Source organism: Lepisosteus platostomus, chromosome 17 (genome assembly GCF_059453375.1).
Source record: "Lepisosteus platostomus isolate fLepPlt1 chromosome 17, fLepPlt1.hap1, whole genome shotgun sequence".
Lineage (NCBI taxonomy): Eukaryota > Metazoa > Chordata > Actinopteri > Semionotiformes > Lepisosteidae > Lepisosteus > Lepisosteus platostomus.
This window is the reverse complement of record NC_142627.1, coordinates 25,645,890-25,664,225: the sequence shown is the minus strand read 5'-3', so window position 1 is coordinate 25,664,225 and position 18,336 is coordinate 25,645,890. Positions and strand designations below refer to the sequence as shown.

Below are 18,336 nucleotides of genomic sequence, written 5' to 3'. Positions count from 1 at the left end.
CAGCAGAAAATTTTATTTACTCAATTTACACTTGGGGCAGGGCTAAATAAAAATGAATAAACAATATTGATTTTTGTGACAAATGTTTGCCTTGGAACTGTGAAGATATAAACATCACCATTACAGTATGTTAACACGATAAAGGCTTTTTAAAAAAAAGACTTCACTTGAGGTTACTGTCACTACACATGTATACATCAATTGATGCACCTGTGTATCTTTAATTTGAAAAATTGAATAAATATTTGAGTACAGCATTATTTCATTGAGTCACGGGTCCTTTTGTGTTTTCTCATTTCATGTGTAACTTTGCAAGGATGTCCAAATCTGTACTGTGGAAAGCTGCCCACAAGTCAGGAAGACAAAAGATTGCAGAACATCCTCTGATTTCATCACCTCATTGCCCGTCATCTTTATTGATTGAATGAATCTAAAGGACATCTCTTGCAGAGTTAATGAAACCCAGCGGGGTCTAGCAGTCTGCTGTTTAACCTTCCCTGGCTTATCAGCATCTATGACAGTCACAGCACAACACACCGTCCCCAGTCAAGGGCAACACAGAGGGCGCCCTGCTGACCCCAGGCCCTTCTTACGAAACAACCCAGACTAGAACCCAATCAACGTGGTGCCGAGCAGATCTAAATATTAATGATGGATTGGCTGAAGCAGACACCTGAGAAGAAACAAGCAACCCCTTTTTTTAGGCTTTCAAATGGAAAACTATTTTTTTTAAAAGCAATTCAACTGATGATTAATCATCAAATAAAATAAAAGAATAAAGAAGTTCTACAGCTTTCCAAAACCTTGAAATGCAATTTTCAATCAGGAAAAGTTGCAATGAAAACATGACAAAGCAAGGAATGGAGAAGGGAGAGGTTATAAGTGATTATAATTTTTTCGTTACAGATTAAAAACAGGAGGGGATGATGGAGGCGTCCTATTTAATATAGTGAAAATTGAATCAAGACAAAAACATCCAGAGACATATTCTATAGGACAGGTTTCCAGTAAGTTAGTTGAGACATAATCAAAAGATTTATAGTCACAAATCCAAGGTATAAAATAAATTTACACTTTTCACAATGGCATTTGAACAGACAGCTAAAAGATAACGCAGAAGGAGTTATGTGTAAAATAACTCAGTCTGCAAACAGGTAGATGCAGTTTGTATTTATAGGTAACAACACTTGGTATGAGGAACATCACCGGCTGCACTGGAGATGAACCCAGTTTCTCAAACTAGGAGTGGTATTACTGTAAGTATGTTCACCTCACATCGTGTCAGCAGAAGCTCTGGTGAAGACTGGCTTTCCTCTGACATTTAGGCTGGGTTACATAATCATTTCCATACAACTTTCCATCACAAACCCAGTGAAGTTTTGTTCAACAGAGGCTGTGCCAGCTACCCAGTGGATACCCGCCATCAAGCACTTGGGCTGCAGCTTTTAATTCAGGTATGGGTGGTAGGTATGATTCTATTATGACTTATTTGTCCTTTTTTAACAATTTTACGTCGCTTTTCATATATTTTCTGTACCAAATAATAAGTGTTTTAAACAATAATAAAGGCTAGGCTGTAATTTTTAGGACATGTGGCATCTTTGCTGCTTTTTTTATTCGGTGTGGGGTTTGCCACAGTTAGGGACAGAAAGGATCAACATGTTTTTCCAGTTCAACTGTTGCCCTTGCAACACATGCATTCCATTCATATCATATCATATCAACATATCATTTTGGGCATATGCAGTATAAAGGTAAGCAGCCTACAATAAATGCTGTTACATAAAAGTCATTCTCTGTGAAAGAATGTATGGAATTGTTATCCCAGGACATACTGTATTATACAATCTTATTTTATCTTTCATTCACACATCTCTGTAATATTTTTTTCTGGTTGCATTTGATATCAATCATTATTGTATCATTCTAACTACAGTATATTGTACACTATGAAAAATTTGGAAGTAGTAAGGGTTGTTGTGTGGTTCGGTTTACAATAGCTTATCCTGCTGTTCTGTCTCACCCTCATCAACTAGTAGCCTCATCAGCTGCATCAACTTGCAGCTGAGATTGATTTGTACACCAAAAGTCTGCTCATCAGTACATATATTTACGAAAATAAAAACACTCTAAGAATAGTTTTGTCAGTTCTAAGCAACTATTCTATATATTGAAATTGCCTGGTTTCCACAGGACAGAGAGACACCTGAGCCACAGGTGTCAGCCAGTTTGGTGTCAGAGATATAAGACAGTGTCCAGTTCCTGTCTTGAAAGGGGGTAGAGGAATGAACCAGAGAGCCATTGAAAGGCACCACTTAAAGTATCCAGTCAAACAGAGCCTGCATGCTTTTTAAAGGTGGTATACAACTAAAGTTTCCAAAGACATCCCATACAGAGATCCCATACAGAGATCCCAAAACAGAGATCCAAGATCTATATCTCTATACTGTATAAGGCAACACTTCTAACCCCCACTCCACTGTACAAGCGAACACCTGCTTTATAATTCATAACTGATGCTTCATTGATTGAAAGTGTGATCCTTTATTTAATCAAACAAGCCAGTATTCAATTAAGATGAAATTGTCATTTATAATAGAAACGTGAATAGAACCTATTTATAAAACAAGAAATTTATCACACCAATCAAACTACCTTGCTCAAAGGTACAACAGCAATATCCTACATGACTTGAACCTACATCCCCCGTAGTTCAGCGTCCAGAGCTCTAACCATTTTTCCACTGGTGCCTTAATGAAGTGTTCACAAGGGACTTACTTTCTGAAGCTGAGAATGACAGCACAGTGTGGATGACAAGCCCACTGTTTTAAAGTCTTTAGGTATGAAGGATTTATTTCCCTTGAAAAAGTGAAGGGTTGTGTCTTTCCAGGATGAGGAGAGAGAAGCATTGTTAACCCAGAGGAGCTTGTCCTTCTGCACTGTGTCTCTGCCTCGTCCATCTACCTCTACCTTAATTGTTTTAGATCTACAGGTTCTGTCTCTGAATGAACTGTCAACTGACATAACTGAGTTTCTCACTATGAAATTAAGCCAAGAATGAATGCAGTATCTCCAACTCTCATGAACACACGATGAAAGTGAGAATTATTTGCACAAAAGAAGTTCCAATAGGCAGTCAGTTTCTGATAAGGCAACTCAAGCCAGTCCTCTACTGTCACTTCTCATCTACACAAGAGCCATTTAGCTTGTAATAGGAAACATGGAAAAGAAAGAAGAAAGTCTTCAGTCCAGGATGCGAAAGTTAATCTTAAAAGTAGTGTGGCTTATGTGGGAGACAATGATTATGTTTGTCATGTACATTCAAAAATGGAAATAAAGTTGCTCATGTTCTCCAGACATGCTAACAGTTATTATGAGTAACTTGCATTTTCATTGTTCATGTTTAAGCAGAAGAGCAGTTTGTTAGATAAAGTTGTTAAGACACTACATCATCACCATCATTGTTAAACATCACACTTTCTCTTTCACTAAAGAAAATCTGGGAAGTACTAGATTTGAAAATACAACACTCTGTAAACACCAGTAATTTAAATGTCAAGGAAGCAGACAATATAACATGCTAACCCTTTCCAGCTATATTTGCTGGGGAAATAATTTCCAATAATTACATAAAATATATAACAAACAAGTCACAATAAATTTGCCATTTGAAAAGGAAAGTAAGTTTTCAGGTATTACCATGTTGTGTGTTTGCGTTTGTCCAACCAGTATCAGGATATTAGAACAGATGATAGACAAGCAGAAGTTTATTAGGATGATTGACCGTTCTGATCTGATATACCTGAAACAACATAATAAGAAAAAAAGTAAAACTAAGGACAATAAATAGGGATCATTTTAAGTAACATGAATCTCTGGAATGTAAAACGTATTGATGTTTCTTTTTTTTTTTAGCATGGAATAAACCTATTACTTGTTCCTTTGCAGCCTACGCATGCTGACGCAGCTACCTAACTGAACTAATTATCTGATGTGTTAATTTACTAATTTTATGTTAATTCACTTTATAAATCTTTTCTTAACAAATAAATATATAATGCATATATAATTAAGAGGTAAAATAAATATAAATGTTTTTCTTTTTTTTCTAAGGCACTTGACATAATGTGCAGTGAAAGAACATACTCACCTCCACAGCACTGCATAAACAACTGCCAGTGTGATCAAGGCCATACAAGACAGGCCGCAGCCTACTATCAGCGTCACCGAAGGTACACCTGAGTACTCCATGGTCTGGAAATCAAACGCAACACACAGAGAGTGTCTGGAGCAGCTCATTTCAGGAAATAAATATACAAGCATCAAAGAACTGCTACAGTCTCAGGCGCAGACATAAACACTTGTGGTATTCCAATAAACATTAAACAATATGAGACCTTGGTTGACAATCTTTTAATAATCATATGATTGTAAATAAATGTAAAGCTTCAAGTATTATTTCAAGAATCACATACTAGTAAAGCCTAGATACCAAATTCGCCAATTTCAAATACAGCACTGTATCTATTCCCTCCTCCTATAGGGGAACTGGAAAAGCAGTGACTCTGGCCTTGTGAATACACCAGCACAACGTTACCACTCAATATACACTCAGCACATTTTAAACATGTACAGAGTGTACAAAGGCAATCTTAGCATCTGTGCAGATTGATGTGTCAGGACTTTTCATGCCATATAGAGGCCTTGATTTAGATTTATGTACTGGACAAGGAAACTTGACCAAAACTTAAAATTGACAACTCACTGCCTAAATCATTGAAAACATTTCAATCAATGAAAAATTAATGAGGGCTAATATTTCACAAAACGTCCCACTTTCAGTACGATGCTAACATTCTATTATGATACTGTATATTAATTAAAGCCTCGTAAATATTTTTTCAAAAAGACATATCATTGGTAAAAGACATATACTATACTACTATAATTAAAAAGACACCACTTATATTACATTTTCACTTTGTGATGATCAGTTTTACTATGGAAAGAGTTCAATAAAAAATAATCCTGATACAATTTAACTATGAGCACCAAAAATGTATTCTAAAGTCAATGGTATTGTATTGAAATACATTTCTAACTTCTGTTTACAATTTAAATTACTTTGGTAGAAAGTAAATATTTCTGTGTACAATCTTTTCATATATATATAAAAAAAAACGTACAACGAAAGGTTTAACTTAACTTAGCCAAAAGATTTAAACAAGACTCTTTAAGGCCTACCCCAAACTGGAATCTCTAAGCAAAGATCATGATCCATGGAAATGTACATAAATCACACACTAGTACTTTGATCCTATACATCATTTTATGGGTATAACAATACAAGAAGTAATGCAACTTAAATTAAAAACAGTTGAAAAAAGAGGTTTAATTGGTTTTGTATATTGTCAGGATTATATCTTTCTTCAGAGAAATAAGTATGTCTGATCTACTGAATGGTGAAGCATTAAATGGAATTTGTTTTTAATTTCTCTTCTGTCAATTACTGTTATCACATCTGAAGTAAATTTGTCATCACTGCTTTTGTTTGATCTTAATTTATTAATGCATTGTCTAGAAAAACATTACAGCCTTTGAAAAAATGGGTGATGAAATCAGAAGGACTTAAATGAATAAAACAAAAATTAAATAAGTAGCAACAGTTCAAATATGTCATAGTAGAATCAGTATTATTCAGAATCCTGAAAAACGATTTGATTATCTGATGGTAGACAACAAAAGCATCAGTAACAACATCTAAGAAGTATTTTGACCCAGAGGTGCTGCAGACCTCTGCCTCAATATCACCCTGCGTGTGCTCTTGCCTATAGCCGATGCTCAAAATGCATGGAACGGCCTTTTCTGCCATTTCTAACTTCTATAGCAAACCGCTCTATTTGTTATCAAACCAAGTTGTACATACTGTACACTCCCACACAGCTGCTTATTAACTGTATATCTCACATTTCCACGACTCACTGCAAAAGTGTACAGCATGTTCCCTTAAGATGCATCCATAATAGCTGTAGTTATTTAGCAGGCATTTGTATAAAAATACATAAACACGCAACCATTTATCAGCATTCAAATCATATGTAAAATTAGAAGGAAATATCTCAGGTAAAACTTGTTTCTCCCTCTTTGCTGTGATATCGGTGCATAATATACATTTCACGCAGCTTAGCTACCTTATTTTAAGCATTTAATTAAAACGTTTACAAGGCAACCTTTCACAGCCTTTTTACAAACGAATATAACATTTTATAATACTTACTATTTCTCTTGGTTGCTGAGCCAAAATGGCGAAGGTGGATACACGATCACATAAGCATTTTGTATGGGATGCATCGGTAAGGACAGTCTTACATCCTTTGGTCGACCAGGATCCCCAAGAATCGTTACTGCAAGAAGAAGGCAGACTGCTTTAGTTTTGACGGCGGCTTGATTTAACGGTACTTCCGAATATCTACCTGTACTAAAATAATTTACATCGTTGCACCTTATCTAATACGAGATCAAAAAAGTAAAGAAAAGAAGAAAAAAGCACGCAATGATATGCAGTAAGCTTTAATTTTAAACGGGAGAAAAGGCTTCCAGAGATGGAAGGAAAAGGCAAAGAGCTGTCCAGCTCCGGCGGTGCTGATTGATTAAATTCCTCCATACAGCGTCCTCATAGCAACACCTACCCATTTCCTGAAATAACAACAGAAAATTTAAATGTATCTAGTCTTCCTTAAAGGAAGACATTATTTATACCATTATTTCTGGCTGCAAAATGAGTGAAATCTTCTGAATATCACACCTGATGTAGTGTTGTTATTTATTTTATTTATTTTTTTCCGGTTGATCTTTTTTTCCCCTCGCTGTTCTAATTAGCAGCCTTCGGATGCTTCCTGAGGGAAAATTTCACCCTGGAAACGGCGGACAGCATCAGATTGATACTCTGTTCCTTTTTGCTGAAACTACAGTAGAGGGGAGGGCTATTCTAACAACATAATCAAGCACAAATGTTTTTATTTTTATTAATCTATTATTTTATCTATAATCTGCTATAATATATACATATTCTAAAAGGGTTTTGTATCTCTTCAGTTATGTCTTATACCCCGTGTTTCCGTCACTTTTAATTTCGTTGTGAAGCCGAAGAACGTGACTATACCTCACCCCACCGAATCCGTGAGGATGGTACCAGCCCGTTTTTTTCCTCTCTAGCAAACGCAAAATGAAAGAAAAACACGTTTCTTCTATTTATTACAGAAACGTTTTCTCCAGTTCGAAACCCCGCAGAGAAAATATGTCTGAACAACTGCTACACAGATAATCCTCACCTGGCGCTGTACAGACTTTAACCGTGTGTTATAAATTTCTGATACACAAGAACAAAATTCAATTAAGCATCATTTCCCCTCCTTTAAAATTCTGCACTCTCGTGAGAACATCTAAAAATCGACATACAATCTATCATACACTGCTCTGAAAATAACTCCATTAAAATAAAATATGGCATATCGCTTTGCAATGCTATGTCTTCAGACTTTATGTGATGTGAAATTTAGTTTTAAGACTAAAATCCTCTTCAGTACAAAAGGTGTCCAGAAACAGCCACCGACTTTTATTGAAGATTTAGACATTTAGACGTTTTTTAGTTTATTATTAATAGCACACTCATTTAATCCAACCCCCAAATCAAGCAGCAGCATTTACAGCGTTTTAAATGCAAAACACTGGTACAATTCAAGATGAAAAATAAGGTTCATGGACAGCTGGATGATTGATATCGTGTTTTTACTACAGAGGTAATTCAAATTCTGGCAACAGTTAAATAAGTATTAAAATAGTATACAGTACACCCATGCAAAAATGTAGTAACCAATTGCACTGTACCATATACTGTTATATTGCACTATTACTTTAAAATGTCAAGTTACTTCTTCAAAAAATGTGAGCAGATTACATTGTATGTGCCAAATTGGAGACTTCACAAACTTCTATCTGGCACTTTAAATAATAGTGCTATTCCAGAATCCACTTCAAGGTAAGTGCTGACAAATTTTCACAGGTTCTCAGCTCAATATAAATCTTCTGAAATTATTTAGAACACACAACATCACATGATATGCTCTAAAAGGTCATTACCAGCAACACAAGCTTATAAAATAAGTTGCAAGCACAGATTCAGAATTCATACCAAATTATGTATTTCATTTAACATTTAATAAATGAACACGATGCAAAGCAAAATTCCATCATTTCATTTATACTTTCACTCGACAGTCCAATATTAAAACACAATACTGCCCAAAAGAGAATGTCCGAAATATCACAACATTAACAACTCAAACTCACAACATACTGTATGATTGCAATCACTTGTGACAATTCCCCCACAAACACCTCCTGGTGGGCTCAAAGACTTCGGCCCTGTATGAGCTGACTAACACATTGATAAGTGGCAGAAATACACACAGAAGTGCCTCAAGAAAAAACAAGAAAGGTTTCTTTATAATACAGTACCAAGTAAAATCACTTAACATGCATTATTCTGTCTTTGCACTACACCTTGAACAACTTCATAACATGCAGTTCTTTGCTGTGACTAAACAATTTGCAGTTAAATATCCAACAAAAGACTGTAGGGCATTTTTGACACCATCAGGGAATAAATATTCATTCTATGTTTACAGATACCCTTTCAATTTATCCTTTTTCCACAACTATATTGTATACTAAGGTAAGTGTATCCTTTATTTGCAAATATATATTAATATTAATTTTCCAGTCCTGAATTTTCAATTATAAAGACATTTCTTATTTGAAATTCATCACATAGGGAAAATGACAGTGCTGGAACTGCACACACACACACTTCCTTACTTTAAAGAAATGAAAATAGACTTTGGAAAGCATAAGTATCAGTGTAATAAAGTGACATTTGTAATTTTTGCTTTGGACTAATAACATTTGTATTTCAAACGATTAATTAGTGCTCCATGCTGCATTAATTGTAAAAAACAGTTGTGATTGTACAGTTTGATTCCAGCCTTTGGGGGGGAGGTGAACACAAAAACATTTTTGTTCTAACGTGGTCTGAAATACAATTTTCAGTAGTAAACAGAAAAAATAACACAATCCCAGTCCTTACGCTTTTCACTATATAATGTCACTGGGAACATTATTTAAATTTTTACTTTCTAGAAATACATTTAAATCTTAATAAGGACTGATGTAGGATGTCTTCTATATTATTACCCATTTCTTAATATCAGTTTTATTTTAACAACATTTTAACAACATAACCTCATACAAACAGTAATCACATTGATATAACAGAGTTATACTGTGCTGGCACTGCATTTATAATCGAATGCATTGTTATACAATAGACTTCTATCATATTTTTATGATAAAATGTTATGTTTATATTTTTTAAATATACTTTTTATCATATTTTATTCAGAAAAATGAATTCAATTAATTAAATTGCTGTTATTTCTACATTAACACATACTGTACAAAACCTTTAAAATAATTTACAGTATACGTCAGGCACACACATGTTGTTTATTCAGGAGGAAGAAGATAATAAATATACAGAGATCTACACAACTGTATCAACACTATGACTATTCCTTTTAATTCCCTCCCTTCTGAGTGCCTTGAGATGTCAGCAAGCCTTATGACTTAATGTGTTGTCTCCTTATTTATTAGGTACATACTATAAGACATCACTTAAGATACCATGCTGTGAAGGTTCCTAATGTGAAGTGGTCTCAATTTTCAATCAAAGCACATTTTAAATTTAAATTCAGAGCACATCTTAAATTAAAACGTGAAATATTTATAAAATACATTTAGTGCATATCTTAGCTTAGTACATATTATGTGTGTAGTACACTCAAATGTAAGAAAAGAAAAAAAACAGAAATAAATTTAGTGCATTTTTTACAAATTACTTGCAACTAAGGTTATAAAATGTATTTATTTCAATACTCCTTGTCTGTCTGTCTTACACTGCAATCTTTCAAATACACGATCATCAAATTCCAGAGTCTGCCTCACAAGCTGCCCTTTTGCAGTGTCTGCGCTCGGGTCCCCCAGCTGCCCAGTCTCCCACCTGCAGCAGGCCTGACTTGGCCTTGTCTAGAGAAGAGTGGCCTGAGTGCCACCTGTCCTGTCGATGAGCATTAGTTACTCTGCTTAGCTCATATAACGCAGTCACAGCAGACACTGCTAATGCATGGTGAGGCCTACTGTCCCCAAAAAACAAGCTAATGTAAACATTACATTACATTACTCTTATATGTAAATGTAAATATTTCCAGTAAACCATTCGTATTAATTTCCCACTGTTTCCAGTTTCAATACAAGATATTTTGAAGTCTAGTATGTTGTGTTTTACATTCTGAACTGTTTTGCATATACAGTACTGTTTGCCAGTTCCTGTTACAAATCATAACTAAATTTATGCAAATTATGCTTTATGATTGTTGCCACTTGTTGCTAATTGGTGCACTCTTACCCAAATTAGCATTAATTGTAAGGTGGACTCTTTAAGTAGCTAACATTATATTGTCCACTGTGAACTGTTTTGCATATACTATCTGCCAGTTCCTGTTTAAAATCTTAACTGCTCCATGAGGGATGTACAGTAATTTCCTCACTATTATCTTTGTCTTGCTGTACAAACATCCCACTGGGAGCTCACAGGATATCAGACAAAGATCTTTCTCAGCACCGAAAATTCTATCATACCTGCTTTCTCATGTTCAGAAATATTTCAACCTTCAGCATTTAAGAAAACATTTTATGCAAATTGTTTATGCATTCATATCCCTAAAACAAAAAAAGATCTGCCACTGTTACAAATTCCTTAAGGTACTGTACACAGAGCATAAAGAATAAAGAACAGAAAAAGAACTTCTGATTTTCTTCTTTCTGATTTACAATATAAGTAATGTATATAAAAAACTGAAGGCTGGCAGTGCTGAAAATTTATAGGTTAGTACACTGTATAAAATTGACAACTGTGCATATATAATGTATAAATATGTACAGTATATGCACAGCTGTCAGTTTTATATTTCTATCTACTTAATATGGACTGATCATAGACATACTGTATTTTTCTAGAATTGGCCTAAAATTTTAGACGTTCATAGTATAACTGCTGATTTATTGAATGGGATGTTACTGTTTCTTAGTTTTGCAATTTGTAAAAATGTGGTGAGAAAAATGTAGGCTGATAAATATTATATTATATACAGTATTTCAACTGAATTGAAAAAATTGAAAAATGGTAAATGTTAATACTGTCTATCTTGATAGCTGTCTAAGGAAGCAATAAAATGAACTGATCATTACTCAGCATTCAGTTCCAAATATTTACTGTAAATATAAATGTACATGATACATTTGATACGTATATGATACGTACATACATAGTTTTTGCATTGGGTTTCAAATGCTGTATGAATAAATGACAAAACAAAACTCTGAAAAACAAAAACAAACCTCATTTAAAAGCATTTATTTTAGAACACTTCTAAAGTACTTCTAAAGCTGTTCTGAAAGAAATGTCATGCCTGGGTAGCTGAAAAACTGTTTCTTTCTATGGATATGAGGATTTTTGTTCAAAACATCCTGAAAACAATGATTTTTTCAAATATTTAAATATTGTGGACAACATAAGAAACCTTTATTTACGTGTATAACGCCAGGAGAAAAGAAAACACCATCGACTCTTCTTTGTATGGCTTTTATACCCTAGATCAACAAAATGGATATTCTTATACAAAACATCGAAACTGCAAGTTGTTGCACAGTCATTGGATGTACTGTACCTTGACAGGCTCAGTAAAGGCGGTTGAGCATCCCCTGGGTGTCACTGGGAGGTGTCAAAAGGCACCTGCGAGACTTTGGCAGCCATGTGCTGGTATTGATAGTCCACAGACTCTGCGGCTCCGCAAGCTGCAGAGCTCAGGCTGATGCCCCATGGAGGAAAATTTAATTTTTGTAAAGAATTCCATCACCCTCAAATGACCAACAACAGAAGCAAAGAGCTCACATAAGAAAGAACCACTGGCACTTTCAACTCATCAACTCTCAGAACTCTTCCTCTTATAAGGCATAATGCCCAGCATCATGATTCATGCTGTTAGCTGACATGAAAGGGATTACAGAAAAGACAGAAGTCGATGAAAGACATGGACACATCTTGCTCTAGAATATGCCCCGTCAGTCTCTGTCAGGCAAAACACTGTGATGACTGAATGAATCAAATCAGATCAGGTGTTCTTATTCTCTCTCCTCGTAAAGGCACTTGTCTTGTAACAGGAGAGACAGATACATACCGTAGTTACCTGCATGTTCATGTTGAAAATGGATCTTGTCTCCAAGGCAGTTTTGCTTAATGCTGTAAATGCTGTTTTCTGTATCTCCCCTCAAATCCCAAGCCTTATCTTCAGGCAAACTACCCCTAAGTTTGACACTATTTCTGGGCCTCTCAGAGTTTCTAAAAATAATTTTCTGAGTTTATGTCTTGAAAGCAGACTTGCCTTGAAAACTGACAAAAAAGTCAAAAAAGTTACTTGTAATTATACTGAAGGAAAGTTTACTGCCTCCTATGTTGGCATTGTTTGCACCCTGCAAGAGGGTGGGGAACCATATAACAATGTTGCAAAGGTTTAACACAAGTTAACACAACCTTAACACTTGTTGCAAACAAGTAAAGGTTTATTCCATGCTGAAAAGAGAAAAAAAGAAACCTACACATGCTGTCACAGCTACCTACTTGAACTACTATTACAATGCTTACAGGGGAAATGAAAGAATGAACTTCCATTCCAACAATATTTATTATTTAACTATGCTTTCAGTGTGTAGCCATATCAATACTACTGTGCATGTTACAGCTCTTCTACAGCATGCATTGATTCAAAAATAATACATACAGTAGTGTTACTTTAGCTTTTGTGATATACTGTGTATAGTACAGTACATCATATACACATATTGTATATTATGACATAGCTCTGCTAAGGACTGGCGCCCTCTTTGAAACCATCAGTTTGTTTTGATTATGGATTATTAATGTATTGAAAAAATACAGGTTGTAGGTGGAGATAATACACATTTAGCTAAACAAATTGAAATGTACAACCTGGGATTTTAACTGAAGGTGTTGAATAAATGAACAGGTGAGGATGAATAAATCTATACATTTAATAACATATACTGTATTGTATGATTTAAATGGAACTTTAAGAGGAAGTCCTCCAGGAAATTAAAAAGTTATCATCATTTGTGTTATTGCTAATCACATAGCAGATAAGTTACTCTTTGGTAAATCAAATGTAAAATTTAAAGGAGTTCTTAATGTTTTGGTTCACAAGTTAAAGAAACTGTTCAAAAAGAATGATGGAAAAATACTTTCTAAAAGAGAAAAATGATCACAGATCTTTTGAGCCAGGCACCATTATTGCATTTATATTTAATGAATTCTGCTGTCGTTTAAATAATGTTTCATTTAATATGATGGAAAACTCGGCAAAAGGACTCGGAGGATCATCTTAGTTTTGTTTAAAAATTAAACATTTCATTTATAAAATGAAATCTGAAGCAGATTACTTCAATAAGAAAATCAATGGTTAATTGAGCAACAAAAGACCTGATTAAATAGAAAAGTAAAAGAGATAAGACATATTCATATTTTAAAAAAAGATTAGAATTGATTTGTACCTGTACTTATATTTTAATAACCTTGACTTGGTTAAGATTTGACATGTTTTTATATTTACAGGAGGTATAAAAGTATCCCCACAGAAAATATATTTCTATATGTAAGTTAACTCTTTACTACATGCTCATGTCTACTAATTTAACCTCAAATTAGCCCTGCAGTGGCCAAAGTCTTCATTAAAAAATATTTATCTCTGTTTTAATCCCAGTGAAACCTGAGTCAGATTGGATTGTGTTGTATCAAACATTATATTTCTACCATTGGTGGTCAGCTTTGCCTTTTCATTTTTTTTTCACGGCCTTAATATTAATCATGTACCCTGCAAATAAAATTACCAAGATTTTAATAAAGAGCATTTAATCCAACAAATGACTTAAATGACTCAGTTTCCACTTTGATTAAGACTGTCTGCCAGTGCCTCTCATAAAGAGCAAAGGCTGTGGTCTACATGCTGTTGTGTGAAAATTATTTACAATCTGAAAGAATATCTATCGCTCTATATTGTATGTGTTCCTCACTCCCAGACAACTAGAATTCACCTCAAATTTCATAACAGAGAATATCAATCAGTGTGATTGTAACATCACAATGTATGTAATCAATTTTGTAATTTACCAAATGCTACAAAAAGAAAATGCCTTTAGCATCAGATGGTTATTCAGAACAAATTAAATTACATTTAAATTGTTACAGAAAACACTGAATAGAAAATCACTTAAAATCTTTAAAATAAAATTGTTCAACTCAAAAACAGTACTACTGATATATTTTGGAACTTTGTGTATTTAAAAATATTTTAATCACTTGTAAAACTCAATGTGATATTATTAGTGAGCGCTTTACATGAACGTTGCCTTTAAACAAATGAATTAGGTAGGTGTTTCAATATAGCACGACAGAACCGATAGTGTCTGTTACCCTACTGCTTAGGAACTCCAACACGTTTCATTGATTAATTTTTAAGAACAGTAAAATATGCCTCTAAGTATAATTTTATGATTTCTTATTTCACACTGGAATGTAAAACATTCGAGAAACAATAAAAATGTAACAATGATTTTGAAGAAATTAAAATGAATAGAAAAACAAACTCTGTGACATGCCGGATTATTCATTGGAGAGCAGTGGGAAATGGGATAGCATTCACACTGAATATTAATAAGTCACCAGTCTTGCTAGTTTCCTAATGGTGCTTTATGGAAGTGTCGGCACTTGTCGTAGAGGAGAATCCATTTTAAAGAGTAGTCTGCTGCAAGCTGGTATACATCATTAATCCCCCTGAAGCACTGTTACATAAACAATTAGGCACTCCTTATGAAGACCAAGTTAGATCAACTTAAGTGTTTATTAATATGATATTGATTTCATGAAGAAATAAAAACAAGGCTTGGTTAAAGGAAAAGGTTCTGGTTTAGATCAGTATCCTATTCCTTCTTTTTCTTTCCTGACAGGAGGCATGTGTGAGAATACGATGGAAGGACCATGCAGAATTGTCGAGAGGCTGCACACATTCTTTGCTTGGGAAAACTCCTAAAAGAGCAAGCTCATGTTACAGTATCTTTCTTCTCAACACAAGCAGGGCCTCATGCCTTTTAAGTTAAGGAAGAACACACTTTTCCATGTCTTATTAATGTTTCACTCTGGGAATAAAAAAATGCCAGCATGTTGTTAAAGAGATTCAGTGCTAGTCTTTCTGTAATCTAACTAGACAGCTTTCAAATCCCCTGCATTTCCAGGACTTAGAAAAAGGAAACTGCTTGTCGTTTCACTAGGCATTTCATTTCTTTGTTGCCTCCTTGGGCTTTTTTATCTTGAAATCCGTTAATTCTATATCTGGCAGACATTCAATCCCTTACATTGTTTATCTAACCTAGGCTGCTTAAAACTGCTCACACCATTTATTACGTTAAGCTTAAAAGTATTTAAATCCTTGCAAAATCAATCCATGGGGCAGAATAGTTATGTTTCGTAATGGCCCTCTGTTGTGGATTAAATTATTAAAACTACAAAAAGCAAACTGAGAAAAGAATAGTGAGGATCAGACATTTTCAATAATCCAGTCTCACTGTTGTATTAAAACCATCGGACAAATCCTGCTGTTATATTAAAGCTATCAAAGTCATGAAACAGGAGATGTGCACCATAAATCCAATAAAAAGTCATAGTTAAACCTGATTTTTTTCAGGTTTCTGTCTGATTTTCCTGTTGTACTTTGCCTCTAACCTAAAGCAAGTAGATCCACTAACTTGAAATTCAGTATAAGAGCTCAGATTATACATGGTCGCCCAGGCTAATGTAGGTTTATTCAATACAAATAGACTAAATGAGCTTTCTTTAGTTGCTTATCAGTATACATCTGTTGTGCTGGGAGACATCTTTTGTCTATATCACATTTCAGCAGCAGCACTGTTTCACTTTGATAAACTTAAGATATTATGAATTATATAGCAGTCATATTAAATTAAGTCTAATAAATAAAAATAATCAATGCATTTACATAAATCAGAGAAAACGAATTAAAAACGGCACTGGAGCTAAGAAGGATTACATTGGGAGGATCACCTGTACTTCTAAGGTGCCCTAAGCTTCCCAAGGCCAGCTGAGCGTTATACTTCCTCCAGCATGTGCTGGGATGACCTCAAGTTTTCTTCAATGGAAGCTCCCAGCGGCATCCTAACCAGGTGCCCTACAGCTCAATTTGTTTCTCTCAATTCACGGTAGCAAACCTGCTGAGGAAACATTTAATTACACTGCTTGTGTCCACAGTCTTGAAGCAGTGTTGAAAAGCGCCAGCCTTTCTTGTTACTTGCCACGTCTCATGAACAAAACCATAAAGTGCTTTAACACCTCCACTAAGGGCAGCTACTCCTCCCTCAACTAGATTAAGCAAACTACTTTATTCCAAGAGAGAGCTATCACCTCAGATTTAAATTTACTCATCATTGCCTCCTCACACATATAGTAGCAGCAAAACATTAAAGCGTGCATCACCTTTATTTTCTTTTTGGACAAAAATGTCCAAGACTTCAACCAGGACACATGAAAAGTTCTCCTTTTCCACAGAGGGTCTTCTGCCAAATGTTCCCAAGCAAACCGCACTGATTGGTTAGGCCTCCCATGTCTATCCAGCCAGTGTCCACCTCATTGTCAAGCAGTGATGACAGCTTTGCCACTTTCTTCGCCTGAGTGTCTTAAATATAAAGTCTATGAAGGTTTAAAGGTAGAACTATCAAATATAAAATGACTTTTGGCCCGAGGTGCTCTTTTATCATGTAAACACATGCTCAGTGTTTTCTTCAATTATGAACAACAAGACAATAACAAAAACATCCTATAACTATTAGGACTTATACCTGTAATAACAAGGTTCAGACTGGAGAGAATATTCTTCCCAATCACACCTTTGAGGAATCTCAATCATTCCCCTGTGAAAATTGAAGTTACCCAGTATAATTACAGGGTTGGTTGGTAGCATCCAATCAACACATAACAAACCGTCTCCACGAAGAAAAAATATTCTGAACAGCTGTTAGGTGCAAATGTGCAGTAAGACCTTTACTCTCTGAGACCCAGAATCATCAATGCAACCTCCTCATCCACTGGGACACGTCCCAGCTACACAGCACTCAGTCCAGGGTCTTGAAGTGCCTTCACACCTGCCCAGAGCTGCTCCTACAGGAACACTCTGGAGCAGGAAAAAGACTGCCCTTGTACCAGAGCTGATCTAGAGGTACTTTTCCATTTCCTCTGCCAACTCCAACTCCTTTCTCCTCAGAGAAATGGCCAGATTATATTACATCACCAGGTCTGGCTCCAAGGATGTTTCCCAGGGTACCGGATACAGTATGTGAGCAGTTATGAAACTGCATGAGGGTCATTTTAGTCAAAGGAGACCCAGTCAGCAGCATTAGACTTCAGAGAACATTACTCTGGGGTTCACTGGTCACTATTGGCTTCCAGTCCTAAAGCACAAGTCTTTCCAAGTGTGTTGTTCCTTCCACCTCAATGAGGACATTGACCTCTGGGGGGCTTAGCTTGCTTTTTTAATAAACATCTTAAAATGTTTAATATTGTTAAGATTCCACCTAATTTCTAATACCTAAATATAAATTAATTAGCTGACCCCCTACAGCCCATGTAACACATGTAAGAGATGAACACCCTGCACTCCTCCAAAATGTGCGCCTATTGAACAGTCCTTGTTTTTCACATACAGTATCAAGCCTCACCATGCCTACAGCAGTGTGAACATCAACTCCTGCAAAATCAGTGCTTGGGGATGTCTGGACATAGTCGGCTAAGAGTCATGCTGAGGGTGCCTATACTCCAGGGATCAGTGTGTGCCCTGAACTTGGAGCTTTTAATTGAAATACTTCTTGTGGATATTCTGCACAAACTGTATTCTTCTAAGGCAACCTTTAACTTTTCTGCCCTTGAGAGTATCTGTAAGTCAAGAACACAATAATTTACTCCTGAGTGTGATAACTTTCAGCGCTGTAGCTGTAGGCTGTGGTCTATAAATAAACATTTACCTGAATCATACGGGGAAAAAGGTCATTTTAGGCAATATCAAATCAAGATAAACAGAAAAGGTA

General features: G+C 35.3%; 1 protein-coding gene and 1 long non-coding RNA gene across 4 annotated transcripts in view; one reads left to right on the top strand and one right to left on the bottom strand.

Annotated features, from left to right (window-relative positions):
- The window catches only part of adgrb3 (adhesion G protein-coupled receptor B3), a 179,555-nt gene that overhangs the window by 37,711 nt on the left and 123,508 nt on the right, over nt 1-18,336 (bottom strand). For all 3 annotated transcript variants that reach the window (XM_088609774.1, XM_088609775.1, XM_088609777.1), the window contains 3 exons: nt 6,278-6,404; nt 4,151-4,254; nt 3,700-3,802 (listed from right to left, as the gene is read on the bottom strand). In XM_088609774.1, coding sequence (XP_088465900.1) covers nt 3,700-3,802; nt 4,151-4,254; nt 6,278-6,404 — 334 coding nt within the window. The remainder of the gene's footprint in view (nt 1-3,699; nt 3,803-4,150; nt 4,255-6,277; nt 6,405-18,336) is intronic.
- LOC148646460 (uncharacterized) lies at nt 1,261-4,391 on the top strand. Its single transcript, XR_015927894.1, has 2 exons — nt 1,261-1,454; nt 4,114-4,391. It is a non-coding gene; the product is annotated as an uncharacterized LOC148646460 (long non-coding RNA).